The 25,802-nt window shown below is 44.6% G+C and overlaps 2 protein-coding genes across 5 annotated transcripts in view; one reads left to right on the forward strand and one right to left on the reverse strand.

The window, feature by feature from the left end:
• The first annotated feature begins 5,677 nt into the window (after nucleotides 1–5,677).
• On the forward strand, nucleotides 5,678–25,552 carry CLTA (clathrin light chain A). 4 transcript variants are annotated; one of them, XM_007196994.3, is made up of 7 exons: nucleotides 5,678–6,000; nucleotides 13,409–13,446; nucleotides 15,553–15,670; nucleotides 19,705–19,816; nucleotides 22,842–22,895; nucleotides 24,088–24,123; nucleotides 25,085–25,552. In XM_007196994.3, the coding sequence occupies exons 1-7, from the start codon at nucleotides 5,799–5,801 to the stop codon at nucleotides 25,254–25,256; spliced, it is 732 nt and encodes a 243-aa protein (XP_007197056.1). In that variant the 5' UTR covers nucleotides 5,678–5,798; the 3' UTR covers nucleotides 25,257–25,552. The 4 variants fall into 4 exon arrangements, with proteins under 4 accessions (XP_007197056.1, XP_007197059.1, XP_007197060.1 ...); XM_007196997.3 differs by lacking the exon at nucleotides 24,088–24,123; XM_007196998.3 differs by lacking the exon at nucleotides 22,842–22,895.
• GNE (glucosamine (UDP-N-acetyl)-2-epimerase/N-acetylmannosamine kinase) overlaps nucleotides 16,642–25,802 on the reverse strand; it is a 54,448-nt gene continuing 45,287 nt past the window's right edge. The window contains exon 15 of the transcript XR_009008536.1: nucleotides 16,642–17,634. The gene's annotated coding sequence lies outside the window, so the exon portion shown is untranslated. The remainder of the gene's footprint in view (nucleotides 17,635–25,802) is intronic.

Raw genomic sequence — 25,802 nt, forward strand, 5'->3', positions numbered from 1 at the left:
AAAGCCACTGAATTGTATACTTTAAATGGGTGAATTGTATGGTATGTGAATTTTACCTCAATAAAGTTATTAAAAAGATACCATGCCTCTGTCTCGGTCATTCTTTCTTTCTTGGATTGCTCACTCTGGAGGATGTCAACTTCTGTGTCATGAGCAACATTTTGGAGAGGCCCATGTGGCAAGGAACTGAGACTTCCTGACAACAGCCATGTGAGACAACCTCATGGGAGATGCCCCTCAGATTCCTGACCCTCAAAAACTATGTGAAATAATAAATGTTTGTTATTTTAAGGTACTAAATTCTAATTACACAACAATAGATAATACAAGCCCATCAAGATTTTTAAGACATGATGTTCTAATAAAATTTTACTTTTTCTATTTAGTAATATTTAGTAATTATAAAATTTTCTGGTATATTTTGTTGCTTTGGTTAAATGTATACTACTAATAATGATGTCAATGCAAAACAAAATTTTAACATTCAGAGCCTTATTATGGTCATAGGATATTTTAAACAGTTAATTATATTACATATTTTTGTTACCAGGAAGTATGATAGGGGCAAGTGTTGGAATGGTAGTATGTGTTCATGGAGCAAAAGTAAGAATCTGAAATTTAATATTAATGAAAAGCTTTATCATTTTTTAATGGATTATGGTATCAAATCACTATGGTATTTAGATGCTACCAGATACATTTAAAAGAGCAATGCAATGATTTTATTTGAAAGGATCACTATTACAAGATATGAGAAATTATATCCCTTGCAACTAATTAAGTTATGAAAAAAATTAGATGTCAATTTAAAAACGCACAAGAGGCATGTAGATTTTAAGAGTTCCTTTAGGGAGCGTTTCTTTTTTTTTCTTTTTATCTTGCTTGGAGTTCATGGTGATTCTCTTAAATCTGTGGTTTGATTTCCTTTACCAATTTTGGGAAATTCTTAGCCATTTTCTCTTCCAACATTGCTCCATTCTTTCTCTATTCTCCTTGCTAAAATTTTTTTTAAATTAATTAATTAATTTTTGGCTGTGTTGGGTCTTCATTGCTGCGTGTGGGCTTTCTCTAGTTGTGGTGAGCGGGGGGCTACTCTTTGTTGTGGTGCGTAGGATTCTCATTGTGGTGGCTTCTCTTGTTGCGGAGCACAGGCTCTAGGCACGTGGGCTCAGTAGTTGTGGCTCACAGGCTCTAGAGCACAGGCTCCGTAGTTGTGGCGTACAGGCTTTGTTGCTCCGTGGCATGTGAGATCTTCCCGGACGAGGGCTCAAACCCGTGTCCCCTGCATTGGCAGGCAGATTCTTAACCACTGAGCCACCAGGGAAGTCCTCTCCTTGCTAAAATTACATTATAAAACCTGTCCCTCATATCCCATGTTTTTTATGCTCTTTTCTGTGGTTTTCATCCTTTTGATTCTGTTTCAGCTTGGATATTTTTCTGCTCTGTCTTCTGGTTCACTAATTCTCTTTTCAGCTATGTCTAATCCACTATTAAACCTATCCATTGAACTCTTAATATCAGATACTGTAAATTTTAGTTCTCAAAATTTTAAACTGCTGAAATTCTCATTATTTTAATTCCTTGAAGTCTTTAATCATAGCTAGTTTAAAGTCTAGGTCTGATAACTCCATTATCTGAATCCTCTGGAATTTCTATCATATGCCTGTCCTTGAAAATATTTCTGAACATGTTTTGTCTTTTCATGCTTATTTATTTTTGGATGAAATTTTTTTCTGTTAGAGAGAATTTACTCTTGCTTTTGGCAGGCAGCTCTAAGGTAAGGGCACTAGAAAGCCTGGATCACTTTAATTCAATCAAGGCCTTTTCCCCCTTTATTCCTAGTAGGTAGCCCTTTGGGGTCCCAACAAAAAGCCTGGTACATTTATCAGGGCCCCTTCTTCTTGGTAGGCCCTCAACTATTTTCTTCTCCCAGCCTTGTTTATTGAAAACTCTACTCAGCTTCTCAGCCTCTGCTTTTACAACTAACAGTCTCCTTGAGAGGAAAAATGGCTCCAAATGTTAGGCTCACTTTTCTTGGCTTCCCTCCCCTTCTAGAACTTTGGCCCACAATTCCTCACTGCTTTGGTAGTCCTCTGATGCCTTCAAAGATTTTTAAAACTTTTTGCCCAGATCTTCTAGTTGTTTTCAGCAGAACAGTTGGCTCAAAACAACTTGCCCACCATTGCTGGAATTAGATCTTCCTCTCTCCTCAACTTCAGACTTAGATTTCCAATTTCCTGTGGAATGTCTCCTGAATATCCCACAGGTCCCTCGTGCTCAGTATGTCCACACTGAACTCTTCATTTGTCTCATCTCCTCCCATTCCACACAACCGGCTTTTCCTGTTGTGGCTATTTCTGTTCGTGGTTTCACAAGCTATAAAAGTTATCTGTGAATCTCCTCTCTCTCTCTGTGCCTCCTCTCTCTGCTATTACTTACCAAGTATTATACTATGTATATTACCTCCATTATTTTCCTTCCACCTGAGCCCACTGCTCTGTTTCCTAGAATATCATACTTGGCCCCCTGCATCTCCCTCCTGAACCACTGCAGCAGTCTTTCCTAACTCTCCTCCCTGCTTTCAGAACCCTCTGCCATGCTAACTGCCTGAGCTGCCAGAAGATTCTTCCAGAACAGGGTTCTGACCAAGTCATTGGCCAGGTAATGTCCATCAAAGGCTCCCCACAGCTTCTTCAAATTTAGTAATAATCCTCACCTGGGCTCTCAAGTCCTCCATGATTTGACTCCAACACACTTTCTTCAGCTGTATCCATTTACTTTCCTGATCTTCCATCACGTAGCCAAATCACTTCCCAGAGCACAGCCTGCCTTTCTTCCTCTCCCTCATATATATCTCACAACCCTTCTCCTTTGAGATCTATCTCAAATGCCACTCCATTCCAGCAACAAATATTTATTGAACACCTGCTATGTGCCAGGTATAATGCTAGACCCTAAGAATACAAAGATAAGTAAGGCATACATGGCCCCTGCCCTCACCTAAAGATCTAGTGGGAGAGATAGACACTGCACTTATCTCCTATATGAAACTTTTCTAGGACTTCTCAACCAAATGTGACTCGCCTCCCTTCCATCCTTTCAGTTCTTTGCTTGCTCACCACTGCCCTCTCCACACCCCTACCATATCACCATCTGCACCTATCTTAGAGTAATTTGTATGCATTTCTTACCACCCTTCTTCTGGATCAGATACTTTTTGGCTTAAGAGAGTGGGGTCTGAGTCTTAACCCCTCAACCAAGACCCATCAGACGTCACTGTGTGGCCCTTGGTCCGGCTCTGGCAGAGTGCTGAGGAAAGATCCTGCACAGTCCAATCTCTGCCTCTCCCTAGAACCAAGGGTTCTTCCCAGCTGTGTCACCCAGTACTTCCCTCTCCCCATCTCTCCCACTCCAGGCCAGGAGCTCCCCTCCTTGTGTATACTTCTAACTACCTTCTGGATATCACCTAAATCTTCTTCTCTGTCTCCTGGCAATTACTGGAACTCCCCCAGAGAGCATAAATTAGTGGCTTTGGTGATTTCAGGTATGATTTATGATCTCATCCTTTCCCCCTGCAACTCTCCCAGTCCCTACATCTTGTGGTAGGTAGGGACTTCCCATCAGTGCTCCCTGGATCATCCAACTCCACATCACTGCCCTGCCCAGACCTTCATCATGCCATTCCTCAACTTCTTTCCCACAGCCTCTGTTCCCATCCATCCTGCACACAGGGATCAGATTAACCACCTAAGCAGCACTTTGATCAAAGCATTCCTTTTCCTGGAACCTTCCATAATTTCCTATTGCTAATAAGCCTCCTTAGCATGGACTGCATTCAAGACCCCAGCATATGTCTCCAGATTTACCTTCAATTGTTCCTCTACTTAACCCCTTCAGGCCCAGCCAAACTGATTTACTCTCTGTCCCCCAAACATGCCAAGCTATGAAACCTTGCACAACTGTAACATTAGGCCGCCAGGAGTAACTCTTCTAAACCTTACCCAAATATCATAACTGAACTCCAAGCCACCTCCCCTGTGAAGTCATCCCTAAACACCGCAGCTGATTTCCTCAATTTTGAGTGAATAAACACTTGCTGATTTTGCATGATGAGAGGTGGTGCCCCCTCTAGCAAGTGACTCTCAGGACAGCTTCCCCAGAGTTACGCGCTTGCCCCCGAGAGAATGCTGTCTGTCCCTCAGCTACTACTGCTGTGAGCAACCAAAAGTTGTCTTCCTTGGGCCCTCTCAGGGTAGTCCCTGTCCCTTATCCTCCTAACAGGGGCAGGATATATTGTTTCAAAGAGGAGAGGAATGTGAAACTACTTCATGCATTGTTGCCAATTTCTGTTAGGGATGAGCCCATTTATGTTAGGGATGAGCATTAAAACAAAAAGAGAGGGGGGAAACTGAGTCAGGTGCAGGCCCTAAAATTTTAAATTTGTTAAATGATTTTCTTCAAAACTTTCCTACACTTCATACTTTAAACGACTTTAAAGGTAAATACATGCTTTAAGGAAGCAATTACCCTTTTGTGTCAACAAAGATTAGTGTATATTTTTAGGAACCACTTTCTTGTCCCTTGCTGACTATTTCTGGAGGCAACTTTGACCTCTGGCTGGTTCTTTTGGTTTGTTTCTGTTTTCGACTTTTTAGGGTAGTGGTGGTGAAGGAGAAAGGTCCTTCTTTTGGCCAGTGGATAAGCCCCTCCTCAATATGAGCACGAGAAACTGGAATCACTGGATTATCCTCCCTAGGGTGTAGACAAAATTAACTAGCCATGTTATTAACATGTCCCTGATTTAAAAGAAATACTGACAGCACTGTTTTCTAAGCAAGTTCCTGCTGTCCTTAGGTGGGAAGGGTGTGCACATATAAGATGTTGTGGCTAGTACCATTCAGGATTGCCCAGGAGACCTGGGTTTCCTCTTGGCCACTGACTCCCTGTGGGACTGACCCCTCATGGGGGCCTCAGCTTCCCTACGAACCCGATGATCCTTAAGGAATTTTTCAGTCCTAGAAACTTCTGTCTAGCTCTGAAAAGAGTACTGGCTGCAAAAGGGCTTTGTATAAGGGGATATATTCGCCTTTTTATAACAATACTATAGGGGAGAAACGTCAGAGTGGATTTGAATTGATTACACTTAAGTCAGGCGGCTCTAGGGGAGAAAACAACCCAGACTGGGCCAATGGGTTAACAAATAAAAATTTTTTTAGAAAGCCAGTACACAGCCGTAAAAGGAGTCAGTTTTCCCAGTAATCCTGGGAGGGACATAGTGCAGGATTCTTGTTCCCATTTTACAACTGAGGAAACTGAGATTCAGAAAGCCTAAGTGGCTTGACTCTTCTGCAATCGGCCAATCATCGCCGCCCTAACTTCACCTCACTTCCCGGTTCAGCACGAGAGTCCTCTGTGAGGTGGCGGTCCCGGGTCTGTCCAGCCCCAAAGGCGGGTCAGGCAAAGCTGCTTTAAGTCATACACCACTTCCGCCTGCCGGGGGCCGGCCGGGCTCAGCACCCTCCACGCAGGTGCTTCCCGAGTCACGAGCCTCACTCGGGGGGTCCAACCCTCCTCCGGCTGATTGGTTAGCTCTTGAACCACTTCTGTCCTCTGATTGGTTATTACCTTTTCGGCTCTCCAACACCGCCTAGACCGACCGGATATTGGGGCAGGGTTTCCGCTTCCGTCTTCTCCCTCCTCCCGCTTGATATCAGTTGCCACCACAGCGGCCGCTGCCGGGCGCGGAGTCGGCTGCTGTGTTTCTCAGCGTCGGTGTCCGTGCTGTTGAACTGCCCGCCATGGCTGAGTTAGATCCGTTCGGCGCCCACGCTAGCGGTCCCGCGCTGGGGAACGGAGTGGCCGGCGAAGAGGACCCTGCCGCGGCCTTTTTGGCGCAGCAGGAGAGCGAGATTGCGGGCATCGAGAACGACGAGGCCTTCGCTATCCTGGACGGCGGCGCCCCCGGGCCCCAGCCGCACGGCGAGCCGCCGGGGGGTCCGGGTGAGTGTGGGCGCGTTCGGGGCGGGAGCACTTGTACGGGAACGGCCCGGAGCGGGTCTGAGAGCTCTGTGTAACTCTTGCACCTCGCTGAGCGGGAGGTTAAGGAGGAATGCAAAAAGGAAACGGGACCCCGGCTCAGTCATGCAGAAACGCAGGTTCGGCAAGTCTGGTCCGTTCTGTGAGTGTGTTTGAGCGCTCCCGGGCACGGGCGGGGGATAAAGTCAAGAAAATAGGATGGCAAGCTGAGGATCCCGAAGAAGCCCGTTCAATGCAGGGATCTTTCATTGAGTACTTGCTGTGCCTTGAGCCTGGCCTCAGAGGCACAACCGCATTGGCGCACTTTGGCCAGACTTACAGGCCAGTCTGAGCCTAACACAGACCAGTTAGTAGGAAAGAAGGCCGGAAAAAAAAAAAAAAAAAAAAGAATCGTGGTATCGTTTTCGAGACAGAAACGAAAATGGCAATGCAGTTCAGTATTTCAGCACTTAAGGTGTACAGAATGTTGGGTGAGGGGGAGGAAAGGAGGAGTGAATAGGGAACGCGAGAAAGACGGTCTAGCCCTGGAGAAACTCTGGCCAAAGAGGGCAAGAGTTTTACCGCTTGTGGAACGTATCACGGCTAGGACTTCCGGAGCTCTCCTTCCTCTGGGAACAGCTTTGGTAGGCAGTGTTGCCTAAGCAGAACCTGAGATTAGCCTGGATCGGTCTTCCAGGAGGTGAAGGGAAAAAGTAGTGTGGCCTTTCCCCAGCCAAGCTCCAGCAAACAAGAGAAAGCGAGCACGTGGCAGGCTGCCAGTCTGACTTCTGAATGCCTTACCTGTGTGCAGTGCTTCGAATTGTGGCGGTAGGAGGAAAGGATGAGTCGAAGAGACCTTTTTAATCGTATAGGGAAGTAGGAAATGAGCTAGAAGAAACGGGAGGCGGCTTTTCATTTCTTTAAAAAACGTTCCAACTAAGGGAGAATAAGGTACAGGTGGGACAGATAGGGGTGTTTATGCTACCCTAAACTCAGACCTTACGGGGCCAGGCAGGTAACATAAATGAGAGAAACATGCGGGCTGTGAGTAATAAGGAGTATTGGAGACTGCGGCTTTGGTGCACTAGAGTAGTGAGTGGTCTTCGTAAAACCGTTCAGACTCTGAAATCTCAGTCTTCAGCCAAGCAGAACCTGTTTGGGGAGTGGGGGTGGGGAGACTGCTAGTTTGCAGCCTGAATTTTTTTTTTTTTGAATTGAACAGATGAGAGTTAATTGAAGAGTTGAACAAATAGGTGTACTAGGTATACTCAAGGCTGTATTCTGAGCAGAAAGTTCGACATATATTTCCTTATATTTTCAAAATAGCATTTTTTAAGAAAATGTATCATTTTTATTCCAATCTCTTCATTCCTCTTTCCTTCTTTATTTCTTTGTTTTTTTTTTAAACATCTTTATTGAAGTATAATTGCCTTACAATAGTGTGTTAGCTTCTGCTTTATAACAAAGTGAATCAGTTATACATATACAATATGTTCCCATTTCTCTTCCCTCTTGCATCTCCCTCCCTCCCACCCTCCCCATCCCACCCCTCTAGGTGGTCACAAAGCACCGAGCTGATCTCCCTGTGCTATGCGGCTGCTTCCCACTAGTTATCTATTTTACATTTGGTAGTGTATATATGTCCATGACACTCTCTTACCCTGTCACATCTCAGGGGAGACTGCTAGTTTGCAGCCTGAATTTTTATACTACATTATGCTGCCTCCTGAGCAAATCAGTTCCCCAATAAGAATTTACAGGAGAATGGGTAGTATACCTGAAAATGCAATTTATAGCAAGCAGGTTGGGCTGAACTAGGCTGTGGCTGGAAAATGAATTTGGCTTTAGGTGATTAGGGTTTCTTTGTTGTTGTCGGGAGGTCTTCAACATTTGCCTGAGAATCGTAATATTTTTAGATCCTTCGTTTATCTCCCTCATTGAATAGAAGGAGAAAACTGAGTCCTGCAGAGAAACGACTTGCTTAAGAAAAAAGGGCAAGTTAGTAATAGCTGAGCGCCAAGTCCCCCCACCTTAGACTGTGCCATAGTCTGTTGCAGTTGTGTAAGCAGGGGTGGCGTGGGATGAGAGATTGTTATTTCTGAAAGGCAGTTGTGGCTGCCCTGGGGAGGACAGTTGGGGGTATCAGGACCCATAGAAGACTGTCCTGATTGAAGGACGGTGTTGACTCATGCTCACTGTTGTATCCCTGGTGCCTAGCAGGGTGTCTGGCACACAATAGATAAAAAGGAATGTGCGAAAATGTCAGGTACAGGGGTCCTGCATAGAACCAGCAGATCTTGTTGATGGGAGGGGTAAAAGGGAAAGAATAGAGCTGGACACACAGATCCCTTGTGCATCAAGCTTTCAGCAAAGGGAAGGAAGGGATGATTGCTGACTTAGTTCCTAGGAAGGACTTTCTTAGTGAACTAAGCATTTAGTGACTTAAAGCCAGATCTCTGACAGTGTAGTTGAGGTTGGTAATAGTGCAGTGGTCAGCACTTCCTTTGAGGATTAGAGCACTAGTTGGACACTTTATCTTCTTTCTTTTTCTCTTTTCTTCTCTCTCTCTAGGGGTTAAGATTCTGTGCTGTCCTAGACTGCTTGAATGTGAGTTTAGCTTTGTGGTCTCAGACAACTTACATAACCATCGCTGCCACTGCCCTGCCTCAGTTTTCTTCTCTGTAAAAGGTGCGGATACACACCACACAGGATTGCTAGGATTATATTGGAGAGCACCTGTAAAGTGCTTACACACAGAAGCTGGTATGTTATGACTACACACAGTCCCTGCCTATTATTCCTTGGGAGTGAGGTGAGAAAGGTGTTACAAAGCCTGTAGGCTTTGGGGTGTACTGAAGACACAGATTTTAGGAGGGAGCTCTGTATCTGATGTGTTACCGTACAGAGATATATAGGCAGGAGGCACTAACAGAGATTGAGGAGAGAGGAACATACCTAAACTCCCCCAGCCTTGGGGAAAACTCCCATGGAGGAGGGGCTAGGCCTGAGCCTTGGATGACGCCCTCAGTTGTTAGGACATCCGGAGAAGAACATTAGCTTAGAGGTGGGAGGTAACCAGCTGAGTGAAGTGGCTCGGGGATACTGAGTAAGAACAAATGGTCAGGAAAGAGGCAGCCCGAGTCTAGAGCCGAGGAAAAACCCTCAATCGTGAGGGCTGAGGATGGAGGAGGATAAGAGAGGCGATTAAGGAGCTACTGAGAGAGTATGGCAGTGAGGCACTCATCGAAGGAAGAGAGGTACATAAAGGAAAGCTTTCTGGAGGTGGAGAGTAATTTTCTTGGTAGCAGTGGTGGAGGGAAGTTCGGGGAAATTGCATGCATGATACTTAGTGATACTGCACATTTGCTGTGTCCCGGGTTCTCTGTGTACTTTCAGATCCATGCAGTAACTCTGCAGGCAGAGTGGTAGTGTCATCCTGTTTCAGGTGAGAACTGATGGTTGTGGAAGTTAAGCAGTGTTCCTAAAGTGGCAAGCTAATTCATGATTCCACAGGAATCCAGACCCAGGTCTGCTTGACTTCCATTGGTTGGGGAACATGGGACGTTGAAGGTGAGTTTGGGATAAAGAGTCTTTCATCTCTGGAAACTTATTCTGGCCCTTGTTTCTGTCTGGAGTTCTAGAGATGCCCTAGAAAGTTTCCTTCTGGAGCATTAAGTTGGTTAGCTTAGTTGTCCTAATAAATCAAGGCCCTGGGTGGCCTTTCTTCTGCATGTTTCTATAGCAACAGATGATCCTTTGATTTGAGGCAGTTGAATGTCAGTACAGTAGTACAGTAACTAATAAAAGCTCAAAGCACTTGCCAGTGAGTCTGGTTGAGTCTTCAGACCTAAAGGACAGGCAACATGTGACTTAGAAAGAGCTATGGGATGAGAATTGCTTCTGATGTTGTGTCTGGAGTAGTGACCAAGGTCTCTCCTACTGACAGTGGCCCTGGGTTGAAATAAATATTAATTGGATAGTTGGTGTGTTAGTTGTAATATATTAACCAGAACGTAGGCCTGGCCAGACTAGCCATTGTAGGCCCGAAGATTTAAAATTATCTCACTTTTTTTAATAGTATTTACTTACTTATTTATGGCTGCGTTGGGTCTTCGTTGCTGCGCATGGGCTTTCTCTAGTTGTGGAGAGCAGGGGCTACTCTTTGTTGTGGTGCGCGGGCTTCTCATCGTGGTGGCTTCTCTTGTAGAGCACGGGCTCTAGGCGCATGGGCTTCAGCAGTTGTGGCTCTCGGGCTCTAGAGCGCAGGCTCAGTAGTTGTGGCACCTGGGCTGTAGAGCGCAGGCTCAGTAGTTGTGGTGCATGGGCTTAGTTGCTCTGCAGCATGTGGGATCTTCCTGGACCAGGGCTCGAACCCGTGTCCCGTATCTCACTTTTTAAATTTTACTCAAAAAAAAAATAAATTCCAGGTGGATTAAAGAGAGGCTTTTTTTTTTTTTTAAGTACCAGAAGAAAACTGAATATTTATCTTAGAGTAGGAAAGGCCTTCATCATAAATGCAGACAGAGAAATCATAAAGGAAAAAAAAACTGATAGTGTCTCATACAAGTTAAGTAGTTCTAGGCATTAACTATTGTAAACCATACAAAAAGATAATGGGGAAAATATTTGCAATGTGAGAAAACAAATAATACAGAAAGAATACTTAGAGATCAAAAGATAGCAGAAAAATGGGCAAAACTCAGGCAGTTCAGTAAAGAAGAAAATCAAATGTCAGGTGATCACCTCACAGAAGATTGGCACAACAAAGCCACCTTAAGGGTTTTTTTCCTGATAATCAGATTAGCAAAAATTTTAAAACACGCTAAAACTCAGTCTCTAGTATCAATGAAGGTCTGAAAAATGGGGCACTCGTGGTGATGGTGGAAATACAAATGGTGGACCAAAGAGGGCAAATGGCTGGTGTTTAGAGGTCTTTAGAATATATATTCTGTGATCCATCAGTTCTATGTCAAGAAATTTATTGCTGAGGAAGGATTGAATATGCCCCCTGCAAATACTTTTATTAGTTTTTTGCTAAATTTACATTTCCAAAACTTGATAGAATACTTTAAAAATGATAGGGATAGGTGGCACAGAAACGGCTTAAAGTAGAAAAAAGCCACTGACAAAAACTACAAGAAACTCATTTTTGTACTTTCATAAATAAAGCATAGGAGTAAAACAAGTAAGGAAATTAAGAAAAGTACGAGAAATATGTTGAAATGATTGATAAATAACCAGCAAGTGAAACATGGATCAGAGCTGTGGTGGGTTGGTAAGTGCTTAGATCCTGTGGTTTGTCTTCATGCCTCAGGTTATCAGATGATCCTTCCTCTGACTTCTTGCTTGCCCAGGTATTGCACCACTTTTTAAATGCTGATTATCTCATGATACATGCATTTAATGTTTTTCTTATATATCTTAAACATAAAAAATAAATTTAAGAGTGAAAATACTGTCATTAGTTATCTGCCCCTTCAAGAACACCTTACTTACCTCTCAAGGAACCAACCCTACATGTATTTTAAGGTCGTTTGTGAAGTGCTGATACATACAGATGTTGTGAGGATTAAACTTAATGTATAGAAAGTGTTTAACATTGTGCCTGCCACATTGGAAGCAGTAAGTAGTAGGTGTTTTCATACTAAAAAAGTTGAGAATTTAATGATATAGATGAATGGATTACTAAAAAGCATCTGATATAGGAGTTGTTTTGCTGGAAGAAATTTTATGTATATGCATTAGATAAAGTAAAAAAATAGAAACCAATAGACTGAGTAATGAAATTATGTGGTATTTTCTTCTGTCTCCATTTTCCTTTTTTTTAAAACAATGTTTTGGTATCAGGGAGACATGCTGGGGAAATGAAAGTTTTCAGTACTCCCAAAGCTAAGAGGAGGGTAATTGGGAGAAGCAAGAGAATGAGGCTGATTTGGGAAATAGGTGGTTCAAGTTGGGTTTAATTAGTTAGGAACCAAGAAAACTGGAGGAGTGGTTTGATGAAATCTTTGCCTGTTCAAAGGAAAGAATGTGGCTGAGAGCACCCTGCCTCTGGCTTCTAGGAAACCCTCTGATGTTTCTGAGGGCCTTGTGATGGTGGCCCACACTAGCTGCTCTGCATTCCTTTTACTACTTGGGTTCTTGTATCTTTTAGGTTCATCTCTTTTCTCCTCTTCCCTCTCCCATCCCATGCAATAACATGGTCATCATAGTTTGAAAACAATTGGACAAAATACTGGAAGTCCTACATAGTAGGCAGTAAATACGGGTCAACCAACAGATAGAGAATACGTAGAATATGTAGGTGGACGCTGCATTTTTATGGTGCCTGTATTGAAGCTTTCAAGGGGAGGCAGAGCAGCCACTCCAAAGGGCTGGTGTGCGGCCTGGGACAGGCTGTCTCAGTGACGGCTGTTGGGTCAGGGCATGGGTTAGAAACACATGCTTATTGGGCCAGTCAGGTAACTGAATTAGTGACACACAGAATGGGTTAAAAAAAAAAAAAAAAATGAGGCTAGTGGGGACTGGCAAATTGTCCAGAGCATGCTGCACGTAAAGGCTGCCTTCATTTAAGGAATGCAGGCCCAGTATTGCCAGATCTTCTGTCTGCACACCCTCCCACACACACTGGGAATCCTGATTTTGTGAAATTTCCTGATTTAGTGCTTTGTATTTTAAATAAAATATGTTCAGCCTGTGGACCACCATTTTGTACTGTATGGATTGATAATCTCTGGGTCTTAACTTAGACATTTTTCATATTTCTGAGATGGACTTTCTCATTTAGCTCATGAACAATTAATTGTGCCAATAAGATCAGATTGTATACAATCTGAGTTTTTGTAACTTGCATCCTTGAAAACATTAATTTAATTTGGTATGCCCAAATCTTACTGTTCTGGACTAATTCCAAGTAGACTAGAGGAATTAGCAAGAAGTCTCAACTGTAGACCCTCAGGTGCCAAACCTATTCTAGCCAAAGGATGGAGAGTCCTGACCCCCAAGAAAGCACCTTGGTTTAAATATGAAGCTGCATATCTCTGCTCGCTGTGAAGGATTCCGGGCCACTCTTATCCTTTGCCTTCTCTAGAACTTTCATAGAGAAACTGTTGCTCTGTGAGGCACTTCTGCCGGGCTTCTAAGTGTTATCTCTAAGCCAGAAGACAATTATCAAAAGCTTTTGGACAGATTTGTCCACATTTTGGTGAAGTCATTTGTGTAAGCACATCTTGATTTCATTAAATAGAAAGTTGTCCATTCTTCTATCTGGTACCTAGCACAGGGATAGTATTTAGTAACTTAGCGTACTTACAGCACTGTGTCATACTCTATAACCCTTTGGCCCAGCATATGACCAGCCCTGATTGACAGATTGAAATCTTATGTCTTGCAGATGCTGTTGATGGAATCATGAATGGCGAATACTACCAGGTACAGAGTACTCTGATTATGTTGCATGATAGTGTTGAGAGTCTTCCTTTCCTGTGATTTGAATTGACTGACCTGGAAAGGACCCCACTCCTTTGACTTCCTTGGATGTATTAGTAACTGGTATGTTACCTGCCAAAGTGGAAGGATTTGAAGAGAGGTGGAATTGATAGAGTAGTCTTTTAAAATGTGATTGACCTGGCCCTAGTGTTACCAACTTTATTCTCAAGAAATGACCCTTCATGATGATGGCAGTGCTGGTGGCAGTGGCAGTGGCGGCTAATTTAAACACTGTGCCATGTAGTGTCAAGCACTGTTTATACTGAATTTTCTTTAATTCTCACAACAATCTGAGGGACCTGAACTATTGTTATTCGCATTTACAGATGAATAAACTGAGGCACACAGAGGTTAAACCAGGAGTCTAAAAGTAACAAAGGTAGTATGTGGTGGGGCCAGCATTGGAACCTTTTAGCTTTTAGATTGTCTTGAGGGTGGGGGGTGGCTGGTATTTGTGATGGCTACCATTATTTTCCCTCTGTATCACTGAGTTTTTGGTCACCAGCCCAACTTGCATTGGCTTAAATAGAGAGAATTCACTAGCTCATATAATTGAAAAAACTCTGAGATAGGCTAGGGGTCCTCGGACCTGGATTCCGACTCAGTTCCTCTAGGACTCTGGTTCTGCCAGCTGAGTGTGCGGTTTTATACTCTTTCACGGTGGCAGAATGGCTACAGCACTTCGAGGTCTCACATGTGCATGTCATACTATCTAGAACAACTTGGAGGTTTCTCCCAACCACTCAACAAAAGTCCTATGTTTCCCTCTTGACCAGATGGAAGTAATCACTGTAGCCTGGGGAAGTAGCGTGGTGCTTTGCTTCTGCCTGGGTTTCTGCCCACCCTTCAACCAGTTAACTGTCAGGAAGGATGAGATTAGTCTAATTGGTTTAAGCCAAAGGTGGACTAACTTTTGCTGTAAAGGACCAGATAGTAAACATTTTAAGCTTTGTGGGTCATAAGGTCTCTGTCAGCCTATTCTGTTGCTGTAACATGAAAGCGTCTGTAGACAGTATGTAAATGAATGGGCACAGCTCTGTTCCAGTAAAATTTAATTACAAAAACAGGTGGCCGAGCCTGGTTATAGTTTCCAATCCCTGGTTTAGAGCTTGGTCTTTAGAGTGAGATGGAATGGGGTTCAGTCCTGGCTTTATCCCTTACTAGCTGTGAATTTGGACATGTCATTTCTCTGCGCCTCAGTTTAATCCCCTGACTGTTGACATGGGAATAAAAATTTGACTTGCAAGGTGTTGGGAGATAAAGCTTTTATGTGGCTGAAACATGGAAAGTGCTAACAAGTTAGTTACTAATAAATACTACTGTAAATAATTTTCTTTACATCTTTGTTTATAGTCTGGTTAAGTTAAGCTGGTAATATTCCCTAGTTCAGTAGGTGAAATAATTCTATAAAGATTAGATTCTATTTGAATCTTTATCAATTTATTAGCTCCCAAATCTTAAACACTGTAAAGAACCTGTGTGTCTCCCTCCCCTCCCCATACGCTGTGACTCACATTGACCTGCCTTTTTATTTTGTTTGGTGTGACTGTAGTAACTATACATTTTCTTTTGGACTCTCTTTTTCCTAGAATTCACTATATTTTGATTAGGCGGTATTAAGTGTACTTTCCCCTGTATTGTATAATAACATTCAGAAGTGTCAGGTTCTAGGCCTATGCCGTGCTGTGTATTTACCTTTGTTACTTTGAAGATACCACAATCTCTGTGTCAAGTAAGGAAACTAAAACTGATCACACTGTTTCCTAGTAAGTCCATTACTCACTTCCCCAGCTTTCCTATCTCCCACTCATGTCCCATTTATTAACAGGATAAGAACTACTCAGGCTCCCTTGTGGATTGCAAGGATTGAGTGCATAATGTTGAAAGCTCCCTATTGGCACGTAAGGTGGTGGTGGTGCTCGGAAGGTAATCCTTTACATTTACCACAGCCATCAGTGTTGCACATAACCAGCGGTTCTAACTTGGGTGAAGCGCGTTTCTGGGAGGAGGTTTTGGTACTGATAGAGCACAACTGTGTTTTGTGTTAAGGAGAGTAATGGGCCAACAGACAGTTATGCAGCTATTTCACAAGTGGATCGATTGCAGTCAGAGCCTGAAAGTATCCGTAAATGGAGAGAAGAGCAAACGGAACGCTTGGAAGCCCTTGGTAAGGAATCCCTTTCTGTCTCTGGGTGTCTGTTTTCAGTGGAATAGTTGACTTTGACTCTACTTTTATCCCTTTTTAACATGAATTAGCCATAATGTCCTTGTACAGTTTCGGGGAAGGTATCTTTCCCAACAAGGTCACAAGGCCACCACATGGAGATGCTTAATCACAGGCCGCTGTGTGGGGATTCGGGCAGCCCGGAGAGCCACAGTGCATCTCTCCTCTCAGGAAGGGCAGAGTGGTGCTGTGGAAAGAGCCTTGGACTTGGAGTGAAAGACTGGGCTCCAGGCCCAGCTGTAACTTACCAGCTGTGGGCACTTGGTTGCTCAAACCTCACAGAGACTGTTTCTTCATCTGTGAAGTAAGATCAGTGTTATCAGCCCCAAGGGTAGTCTGAGATGGTATTTATGAGAGTGCTTTATAAACCTGAAGGTGTTATATCCATGTGAGGGACTGCACAGTCCATTTACCATTTGAAGGCTGAATTTAAAGTAATACTTGAGAGGAAAATGTGAAGGATGTTAGGTAATATGTACGATTTGGTTTTCTTACCCTAATATCCCTGTAAGTTTTTGCTTTTTATGGGTGAGGATCATAGGAAGAGTAAGTTTTTGAATCACCACGGCCAGAAGTGGTAGAGTCAGAGTTTCAGCTTAAGTCTGCTCTGCTTCAGAATCCACACCCATCCCTTCAGCTGCATTGCATTTAGTGTACGCCATCTCGAGGGGCAGGCCGAGCCTGAGAATCAGTGCCAGCCAGCCTGGCCTTTGCTGAAGCGCCTTCTCCATGGAGTGTCAGCTGTTGGTCAAGATCGGGAGAGACTTGGTATCTGTACATGTGGGTTGGAAGGTGTGGCAGAGGCGGGGGGGGGGGGGTGTTATCCACAGGGTATTCTTTTCTCAATTTTTTATTAAAATTTCAGACACAGAATAGAGTAAAACAAACATGTGTGCCCCTTCCTCCAGATTCAGTAATGAACATTTTGCCATATTGGGTTGTCTTTGTATAAATGAGGCATGTATGTGTATGTTTTATACACTCACATGTGCATACATTCATATGTGTATTGTGAATATACACATTTTTTTTTCTGATCCACTTTAAGATATAGACACCACCACATACATCGTACCTAAATATTTTATTGTACATCTAGAAATAGCAACATGCTTCTATGTTACCACAGTGTCAGCATTATTATTCCTTCTTGGGAATCGCTGAACTAGTGAAAACATGACTCAGATGGTGTAGAAATAGGAAAGGACACCTAGAAATAGGAAAGGAATTGACCCAGATAATACAGCCAATTAGTGTCTCTCCAGCCCAGTTTCTGTGGCTTTCAGAACAGAGGGCACACTTAGGTTTAACCTTTACAGCAGTATCCGATAGTAGTTTCTTTGATGACGGAAATGTTCTATATCTGTGCTGTTCTGTATGGTAGCCACTAACTGCATGTGGCTATTATGACTGAGGAACTGAGTTTTAAATTTTATTTAATTTTAATAAATTTAAATAGCCACATGAGGCTAGTAGCCACTGTACTGGATAGTGCAGCTTTAGAAAGATGAAGATAGGTCTTCATGGTGCAAACAGCCTTGGTCCTTGCTTGTTCTTCTTTGAGCATCTCTTCTGAGTAGACTTTGAGGCAAGACTTAGCAGGTATTAGTACTATTAGAGTCTTTTTCATGATGCAGAACCCAGCTTTATCTTTTCTCTTTCCCCAAAGTTTAGCAAAGTTGTCTTCTCCATGCAGAAGCATACACTTTGGTGTCTGGAAAAATTTCATTTTCTTTTTCAATTATCAAATTGGGCTCTTTGGGAATATTCCATGAAGTGCTGTTTTCTTAACTCATGTTGCTTTCCTGAGGGAAGTCAAACATTTGGCCTCGTATTCCAGTAGAATCGAATTAAACTGGTCCATGAATTAGGTGTTTCTGCAGTTTCACCTTTTTCCCTTGCAAGAACTGTGAGAAAGTGCAAGATGCTAAAAATAGAGAAGCAATGTCCATGGTTTTAAGCTTAGCTGTGTGCTACGTTTTCCAATAATTTTCTGTGAACAGTAGTGCGTATGGCCAGAGAAGACAGCTGTCAGTGTACCCTGCTCTCTAAGAGGATTTTTCACCCTCTCCTCTCCCTTCTCCCTCCCAGATTCAGAGATGCTGTATTACAGCTTGGATCTTTGTTCCATCAAGCTAAGCATTTAAGAATTCTAAATTCTTGTTGCCAGTGTCACTTCATAAATTTATAAAAGCAAGAAGACGATTTAAAGGAACTATTTTATGCAGTAAAATGATCATTAGACTATACAGAAAGAAAATACTCTCCAATCAAAAAGTAATTCTTTGGAAGTAATTTCACAACTCTTGAAAAGGAGACCTTATTCTTTAAAGTTTTTTCAGTTTCTTGTCCACAGGGCACCGTCAGCCCACAGCATCTCTCCCTGCATCACAGCACCCTCCATTCCACATACACTTAATGCCATGGACAGACACACATCACAAGTTTACTGTGTATACTTGAGTCAGTGGAAAATTTGAGCGAAATAATTCTCCTCCTGAGCCAATAGGTCACCTTCTGATAAGTTAGGTAACAGGGTAAAAAGTTCTTTATAATCTGAAACTTTGGGGGAGTTTCTAGCTGCTACTAGGTTATTTCTAGTAGTTAAAAAGTCTTCTGCAGGTTGTTACTACAAGACCTTTCTTGCAAAGGCCCTAAAATTGCCCCTGAATGCTTACTTTCTTCCCTTCAAGAAGTTGTTTGCTTTGTACTTTGCTCCTCAAGGACACTCATTACAGGTTGGGCTCTGGCTCTGCACTGTCCAGACTCTGGTCTGGATCACTGATGCCCATCTGCTGGTCACATCTGTGACTGTTGCTGGGCCTGCCTCCCTTTCCGTCCCTCATCCCTCTCTTTGGAGGCAGCACAGTGAAGTAAGAATGTGTGAGCTTTAGAGTCAGACCTGGGTGTGAATCTTGGCTCTGCCACTTATTATAACCTTTGGGAACGTTACTCAAACTTGCCGAGCTGTAGCTTTTCTCACTGCTGAATATGGGACTAGTTTACCTTCTTGGGATTGTTGTAAAGATTAAATGAGATGTCTGTAAAACACCTTCCAGAGACGACATCCTTAAGAATGTGCTTAACGTTTAGGTATTAGCGTGACTTCCGGTGTCAACTGTGGCAAAAGTATGACCTGTATTTCCTTCTCTCTACGGTAATTTACTGACATGTTTCTTTAGCTCAGTATCTTAGGGAAACTCGTATTTAGTCCTGAGAAACTTCGTGGGTGAGAATCCAGTCTGGCACACCTGCTAGGTGTGCATTTTCTCTCTCACCTAGAACCTTTTGGATAGCTGTTAATGACGACCCTCACCTCTCCCCCCACAGTTCTCTGCATTGGAGTTTCTCCTTTAGTTCTGCCCTAGCTCTGCCACAAACTCGCTCTGTGGCCTAAGCAGGAGTAGATATTTTGTGCTCCCCTCAATTCCATCTATACCCTACTGTTTCCTGGTTCTGGAATCATCTCTACCTCTGATAATTTTTCTCATAGCTCCCTGCTTCATAGATGTGCATCTACCATTAATTGTCCAACCTGTGTGGAATATAGTTTGTGAGGAGATTTTATTAAAAGATTATCTAATATGAATAGTCCACCCTGAACTGGCAGCATCATTAAAGAATCACCTGTAATTGCTTTTTCCCTAGTTGGTGTCCCAAAAGCCTTTTTTAAAATTAAAAGTCAGTATTTCCACCTCTCCCCCACCTCAAAAAAACCCCCAAACTAGTGATCCACTAACGTGTAGGTGGACTGGGATAAATGGTGGTGAAACACTTTGAATAGAATTGCTGAGCTCGAGAGCTGGACATACAATCAGGGAAAAGAGAATTTTATCTTTCCTCCCGACCGTTCTCCCTCCAACACACACATGCGCCCGCACACAGCATGAGATTAATAAGCCCAAATACACGGTGAAGCGGACTTCAATTTGCATTTCGCCTCATTTGTATTGTCTTTCTTTTCCTTCCCTTCAAAGATGCCAATTCTCGGAAGCAGGAAGCAGAGTGGAAAGAAAAAGCAATAAAGGAGCTGGATGAGTGGTATGCGAGGCAGGACGAGCAGCTACAGAAGACGAAAGCGAATAACAGGTCAGTCTGCACTGCTTCTAGAACAGCTCATTTGTCAAGACAAAATCAGGTCTGTTTCCACCAGCCAGTGTAGGTTTTCAGCTGCCGCGTCTTTTAGTGTGAAATGTCTTTGCAGGTTTTCAAAAATATACTTGGAACATAAGGGTTACAAGTCTCTTGGATCTTGTGAGAGTAATTCAGCCTGTTTTTTCGCCACACTAGTTGTAGTGAGTCTAGCTCTGCATCTGAGAGTTTGGTTAGTATGCACTGCCTGTAATGGTATGATTCTGCAGAAGGAAGTGTCATCTCACGGGATCAAGTGCACATGTAAAAATGTAACCCTGGAATGAAAGGCCACTTTCATGACTATTCCAGGATCTTAGTACTTTGGAGGTGATTATAGACTCAGTCATGTCGCATCCCCTACCTCTGAGGGCTGCTCCCCAAAGGGTCCAGTAGCAGGGATGTGTGTTTCGTCATTAGGTGGCCAAGATTTTCCAACACAGTGACTTCAGAATTAAGGGTTCTCTGGGTGCTTATTATCTGTGTCTAAGAAAATCATGAGTTGACTTTTTTAAAATGCTCTTTTCAGAATTTACTCACTTACTGAAGGTTAAGTAGTTATAGGGAGTAAAGGGTGTCATTCTCCTTCACCACCGACCAGCAGCTGTGGTCTTTAAATGCTCCGTGCTTGGAGGCCACTTGGAAGCAGCTCAGAAAGAGAGATGGGGGCAGCACTGCTTGCCTGGGCGCAGGCCGGTGGGCTTGCTTCCCCTGCCAGACTGGAGACTCTGAACTGGCTTTCACTTCATAGTCACTCCACCCACTTCAGTGTAAAAGATAGGTTAGACTCGGCCTGGGGCTATTTGTAATTTTCATGGTAAAGAGCCTTGGGTCCTTGTTCTCAGAGGCAGGAGTGGGTTTAAGTACCCTTGTCTTTGGCAGCTCTTAAGTGGAAATCTGCCAGAAGAGAGGGAGCTGACCTCTTTGCCGGATAGTTTCTGCCGTCGTGGGGCGGCTACGGCAGAGCAGGTGGACTGTTTGTGCAGCAGCCTTCAACTGCCTGTCTCCCGTTGCCCGTTCTTGGTTCTGTCACTGCCTCGGGTGCCAGGCTCGAGCCTCTGTCCTGGCCACCTTCCTGTGGGGCATGCGTGCCTGTCAGGTTCCATTTGAAGTTTTATGACAAGTGTGGTGGGGCTGCCCTCTGGTTGGGGTTGTGTTGCTGAGGGTAGTAGCGTTAGCCCGGGGCTTCTGCTGTGAGATTGTGGTCAGTGTGAAGTGCTGACAGGTCCAGGCTCCTTTATCCTGTGCTCATTCAGGATGATTTCCCCCAGATGCAAGTTCAGATTTGCCTCAGGCCGTGAATCTGCTCTGAAGTACTTGGTAAAACCAGGCTGACCCTCCATGTGTGGAGTCCCCTTCCTGCCTTGCCTGAGGACTGCTGCTTTCAGACCCCTCTCAATAGGTGGAAGGGCCAGCTGAGTTTTTGTGTGTGGTTTCCCTTTTGTTCTGGGGCTGTAGCCTCCACGGGGCTGTGCTGTCCTGTCACCAACAGCTCCTTCCTCTTGGGCTAGCTGCAAAGGAGCAAAAGCCTGACAGCAAGCTTTTGTTGTCTTAGTAATGCTTTGAACAGGAGTCATTAAACCTTTATTCTCTCCCAGTAGAGGCAAGCACAAGTTGAAATTGACTAGGTTTAGCCCTTTGTGTAAACTAAAAGGATTATGGGTTTACAAGCTGGCCTGCCTTTCCTTTCCCTCCCACTCATTGTGCCCACAAACTACTCTGTTTTCCTGCTGACTTATTTGGAGTTAGAATCAGGCTGTTCTTTTTGCTTTCTTTAAATTTCCACAAAACACCTCCTATGTATAAACCAAAATGGGAGAGAAGCAAGGGTATGTGTGAGTTTAAAAATAAAATTACTAGAATTTCCCTGCAAATAAATATGGGAGCTTAGGTTAATGACCAGGCATGACTGTCCTTAAAAGGTCCCTCCCACTCCTGTGCCCCAAACCCACTGGACAAAGGAGAGGGTAAGACTCATTGAGGGAGGTTCCTTGCCCACCCATGCTGGATGAGGGGGGCTGGCTGGGCCCAGGGATTCAGCCTGTCCCCTGCTTTGTGAACTTGTCCACCCAGCTTGCCCCCCTTTCCTTCTTGTCCCAGAGTTGCCATTTTGGTCCATCCCCGTGTGAGAGTGAAGGGGGGATGAAGTTCTGGCCTCTGGGCTGTACGTTGTCAAAGCAGTCGAGTCTGGCAGGGACTGAGCGGACTAACGGTTGTGTTCAGGGACACACAGTATGTCAGAGCCAGGACCCTTGTCTGCTGGTCTTCTCACTGCTTGCCTCCAGCTCCTCTTTTTTCAAAGGTGGGCATTTTGAAATGACCATCTATGTTCCCAGGATACTGGCAGTTGGTCCCAGCTAGTCAGTGTGGGGAAGCAGTAGTCGGATAATCCAAGATTAAGCTGGCTTTGGGCCCTAGCGTTCCTGGCGTCTGGCAGCGTTTGTGCCCAGTGGTGTTTACTGAGGCTGGCAGGAAGGAGGCGTGGCTTCCCGAGCGCACACCAGCTGGGGAGCAGCAGTAACTTACAGTGAAAAGAGCCAGGCCGCCTTGGTTGTGAGTTCTCCCACCCCTGTTGCTACTTGCTGCCAAACAGGTTGCTTCTTCTCGAGGCCTCCCTTCCCTATCACGTCATCTGTAAAGTGCGGGGAGAACACTCAGCGTCCTAGGTTGTTTGGGGTTGAGGATGGAATGGACACAATGTCTGTCAGAGGGCTCAGCCCATAAGTGGGCACCTAGGAACTGCTCGTCGTTGCTGGGGTAAGGCCTGGGGATGAAGCTGGCAGCGCTCTGGAGACTCCCACGGGGAGGGCCAGTAGGAAGCCTCACCTGCTGGAGTGTCCGGTGCTCGGTTAGGATGGAGCCTTGGGAGCAGCTCCCCAGAGCACAGTCGTGCCTCTATTGTAGATTTGAGATGTTTCTGCTTCTCAATGTTCTCTCTTTTTTCCTGCCTGCTTGCCTGCCTTTTGGACCTCTTGCTGTCTAGGGTGGCAGATGAAGCTTTCTACAAACAACCCTTCGCTGACGTGATTGGTTATGTGTATGTTGCAAAACTAATTCCTTTTCTTGTCTTGATTGTTCTTACTTTTTGTTTATAGTTAATGCTCCTTTTATGTCACAAGTTGCTTTGCTTTTAAAATTATTTCAAACTGGCACTGTGGGGGCTGCCTAAGAGTTGATAAGCTGGGGGAATGTTCCATTGATTGATTGTCTCACAGAACCACGACTCCCTGCAACTCTGGTTGCCATTTTTCATTTTGGGGTTTGGAGGGAAGGAAGCTAACTCACTTTCAAAACGTGAGTCATTCGTGATCTCGTCTGGGAAGGCTTTGGGACTGGGGAGGGCGCTGACCTCTTGTTGCTGCTGCCACTGCTGCCTCCCTGCCCCAGGTGGGAAGGGGGAGTGTCCCCACCTGGGGAGGGGGAAGAAGCCCTGGGTTAGGAGCCAGTGCCAGCAGCATTTTCTACACTGGGTTCCTTTGAAGAATGTGAGGTTAGAGCAGAAGAGTCAGCAGAGGGGGCAGTCTCCCGTGGGGTCCGTAATTGTTTCTCTGTGGTCTCATATCAGAAATTGTTGTTTCGTGGCCAGCTTCTGATGCCCTGTCCCCCACTCTGGCATAAAGAGACCCCCAGCTCTGAGGTTGAGATAGCCAGAGCTGTCTGATACAGGCCACTGTGGCTTTTCCTCCTAAAGAAAACTGCAACTTCTCTGGAAAAGTGTTGTTTTGTTTTGGTTTAAGGATTCCTGTTATCAAAGCAGTATTGCTGAATCGCTTGTTTCCTCCTCGAAAATTAGGACTAGCCTTTTGATGTAAGGGAGATGAGGGTGGAATGAAGGAAGTGAGGAACTTGTGGGAAGAGTAGACAACAGGCTGAGGTCTGTAGAGCCTCTTAGGGCGCGTGACCTTGAGCCCTTCATCCCATTAGGAGATAGAGCTGGGTTTCCTGGGCCCGTGGGTGCATTTGCAATGAGACTTGTGAAATGCTGGACTTACAGGTGGTGTTGGATTTACTTTTTGCACATTCTCTCTGGAGTAGAAAATGGAGACTGGAAAAGTCAAGTCTGGGTTTGCTGGGCAGCAGGGTGGCCCAACAAAGCCAGCCGCACGTCCCCAAGAGTACAGAGTGGCAAGGGCATGTCTAGCTTACTGACCATCTGCATTGAGCTCATTCTCATTTTCTGTATCTGACCTAAAGTTTTTCTTGTTTCTTTTCTTCTCTTCACCTTTAAGCACAAACATAAACCATCCTTGCTACAGCCTAGAACAGTTAAGTAAACCTTTCTCACTGCCCCTGTGTGTGCCATGAAGTCGCAGTGTTGCAGTGGCTCTGGGCTTCAGCGGTGTTTGCCACACCATCCCTGTGAGAGTGCTACCCCTCTGTCCCCACACACCAGTCATCTCCATTGCTTTCGCTTTGCCCGTGATGCCTGTTGGGAGTAGATGAAGTAGTGTGTCTTCCCTCCTCTTAGCATTGTCCTTTTAGGCTGTAGCTCCTACAAGTTAGTTCCCAACTGGGGATGGGCTGACCTTGGTGTGAAAAAATGTTGGAGCAGCATCCTACCAAAAAGCAATTCACACTGATTGGCTCTCGGCCATTGGGTGCCCACTCCTGCCAGAGTGCCCTGAGAAGCCCATGGTACCCGGCTGGAGGGAAAATGGCAAACTTTTGGCTGAACTGGAGAATGTTGTAACAAACCCCTTCCAGAATGGCTTTAGTCTCTAGTGCCTGCTAGCATGGGAGCTTTGTCTTGAATTCCTTTTGATCTGCCCTATTTCTCTCCAGCCTTAGGAATAAATCCAGAGGCTACTGTGCAGTGACCTGTGGGCTTCTTTGGAGGTCTCTAAATTTACTTGAAACTCAGTACAGCCCAACATAAACTGCTGTTCAAGTTCTTGGCCAGCCTGCTGCTTTGCCCTTGCTAATGAAGGCGGTGAGTAGCTGGCTAAGGACTGGCTTTTAAAATTCTCTGTATGAACAGAGAGAGTGAGCCCTGAACCAAACACCTGTATTCCAACATTTTACACAGCAGTCCGGGCACCCTGTGCCTAGGAAAGCTGGCCATGTGTCTGCTCCCGAGTCTGACCTGGGCCAGGGGCTGTTATTCTTTGGAAAACCACAATGCCATTAAGTCAGGCATAAAGAGGCAGTTGCTTCCATAACAGGGCAGCTGCCAGGTCGCTAACAGGGATTCTACATTAAACCAACATCTTTTGTTGTTGCTTCCAGGGCAGCAGAAGAAGCCTTTGTAAATGACATTGAAGAGTCGTCCCCAGGCACTGAGTGGGAGCGGGTGGCCCGGCTGTGTGACTTTAACCCCAAGTCCAGCAAGCAGGCCAAAGATGTCTCCCGCATGCGTTCTGTCCTCATCTCCCTCAAGCAGGCCCCCCTGGTGCACTGAAGAGCCACCCTGTGGAAACACTACATCTGCAATATCTTAATCCTACTCAGTGAAGCTCTTCACGGTAATTGGATTAATTATGTTGAGTTCTTTTGGACCAAACCTTTTGTCTTTAGAGTTGATCATTGTTTGTGATTGCATGTTTCCTTCAACTGTGTTGTCCCTGGCATTCAAAGAGGAGGGGAGGCGGCGGAGGAAGGGAGGGAAGGCTCCCAGTGGCAGCCTCAACCTATGCTTTTGTGCATTATTCTGAGAATAAATTTCTGTTTCAGACAATAAACAAACATGAAGCTTCATTATTGACCACAAGATGTGCTGCAGTTGGGAGTGAGGTTGGTGAGGAATTTCCTTTTATCCTTTCTAGGGCTGAGGCACAGCCACTGGGTGCCAACCCCTGCCTTGAACTAAAATAGCTCTGAGTTTCTGTTGTCTATAGTAGGAGTCTGTGGAAGTTTCCATTTGAAAAGGGAGTTCCTTGGCTAAAAGTTAACCCCTCATTGCCCACCAAAGGTAGAGCTTTGAATCCCCACACCACCCTAGACATTT

The sequence above is a fragment of the Balaenoptera acutorostrata genome, chromosome 6, assembly GCF_949987535.1.
Source record: "Balaenoptera acutorostrata chromosome 6, mBalAcu1.1, whole genome shotgun sequence".
Classification (NCBI taxonomy): Eukaryota; Metazoa; Chordata; class Mammalia; order Artiodactyla; family Balaenopteridae; genus Balaenoptera; species Balaenoptera acutorostrata.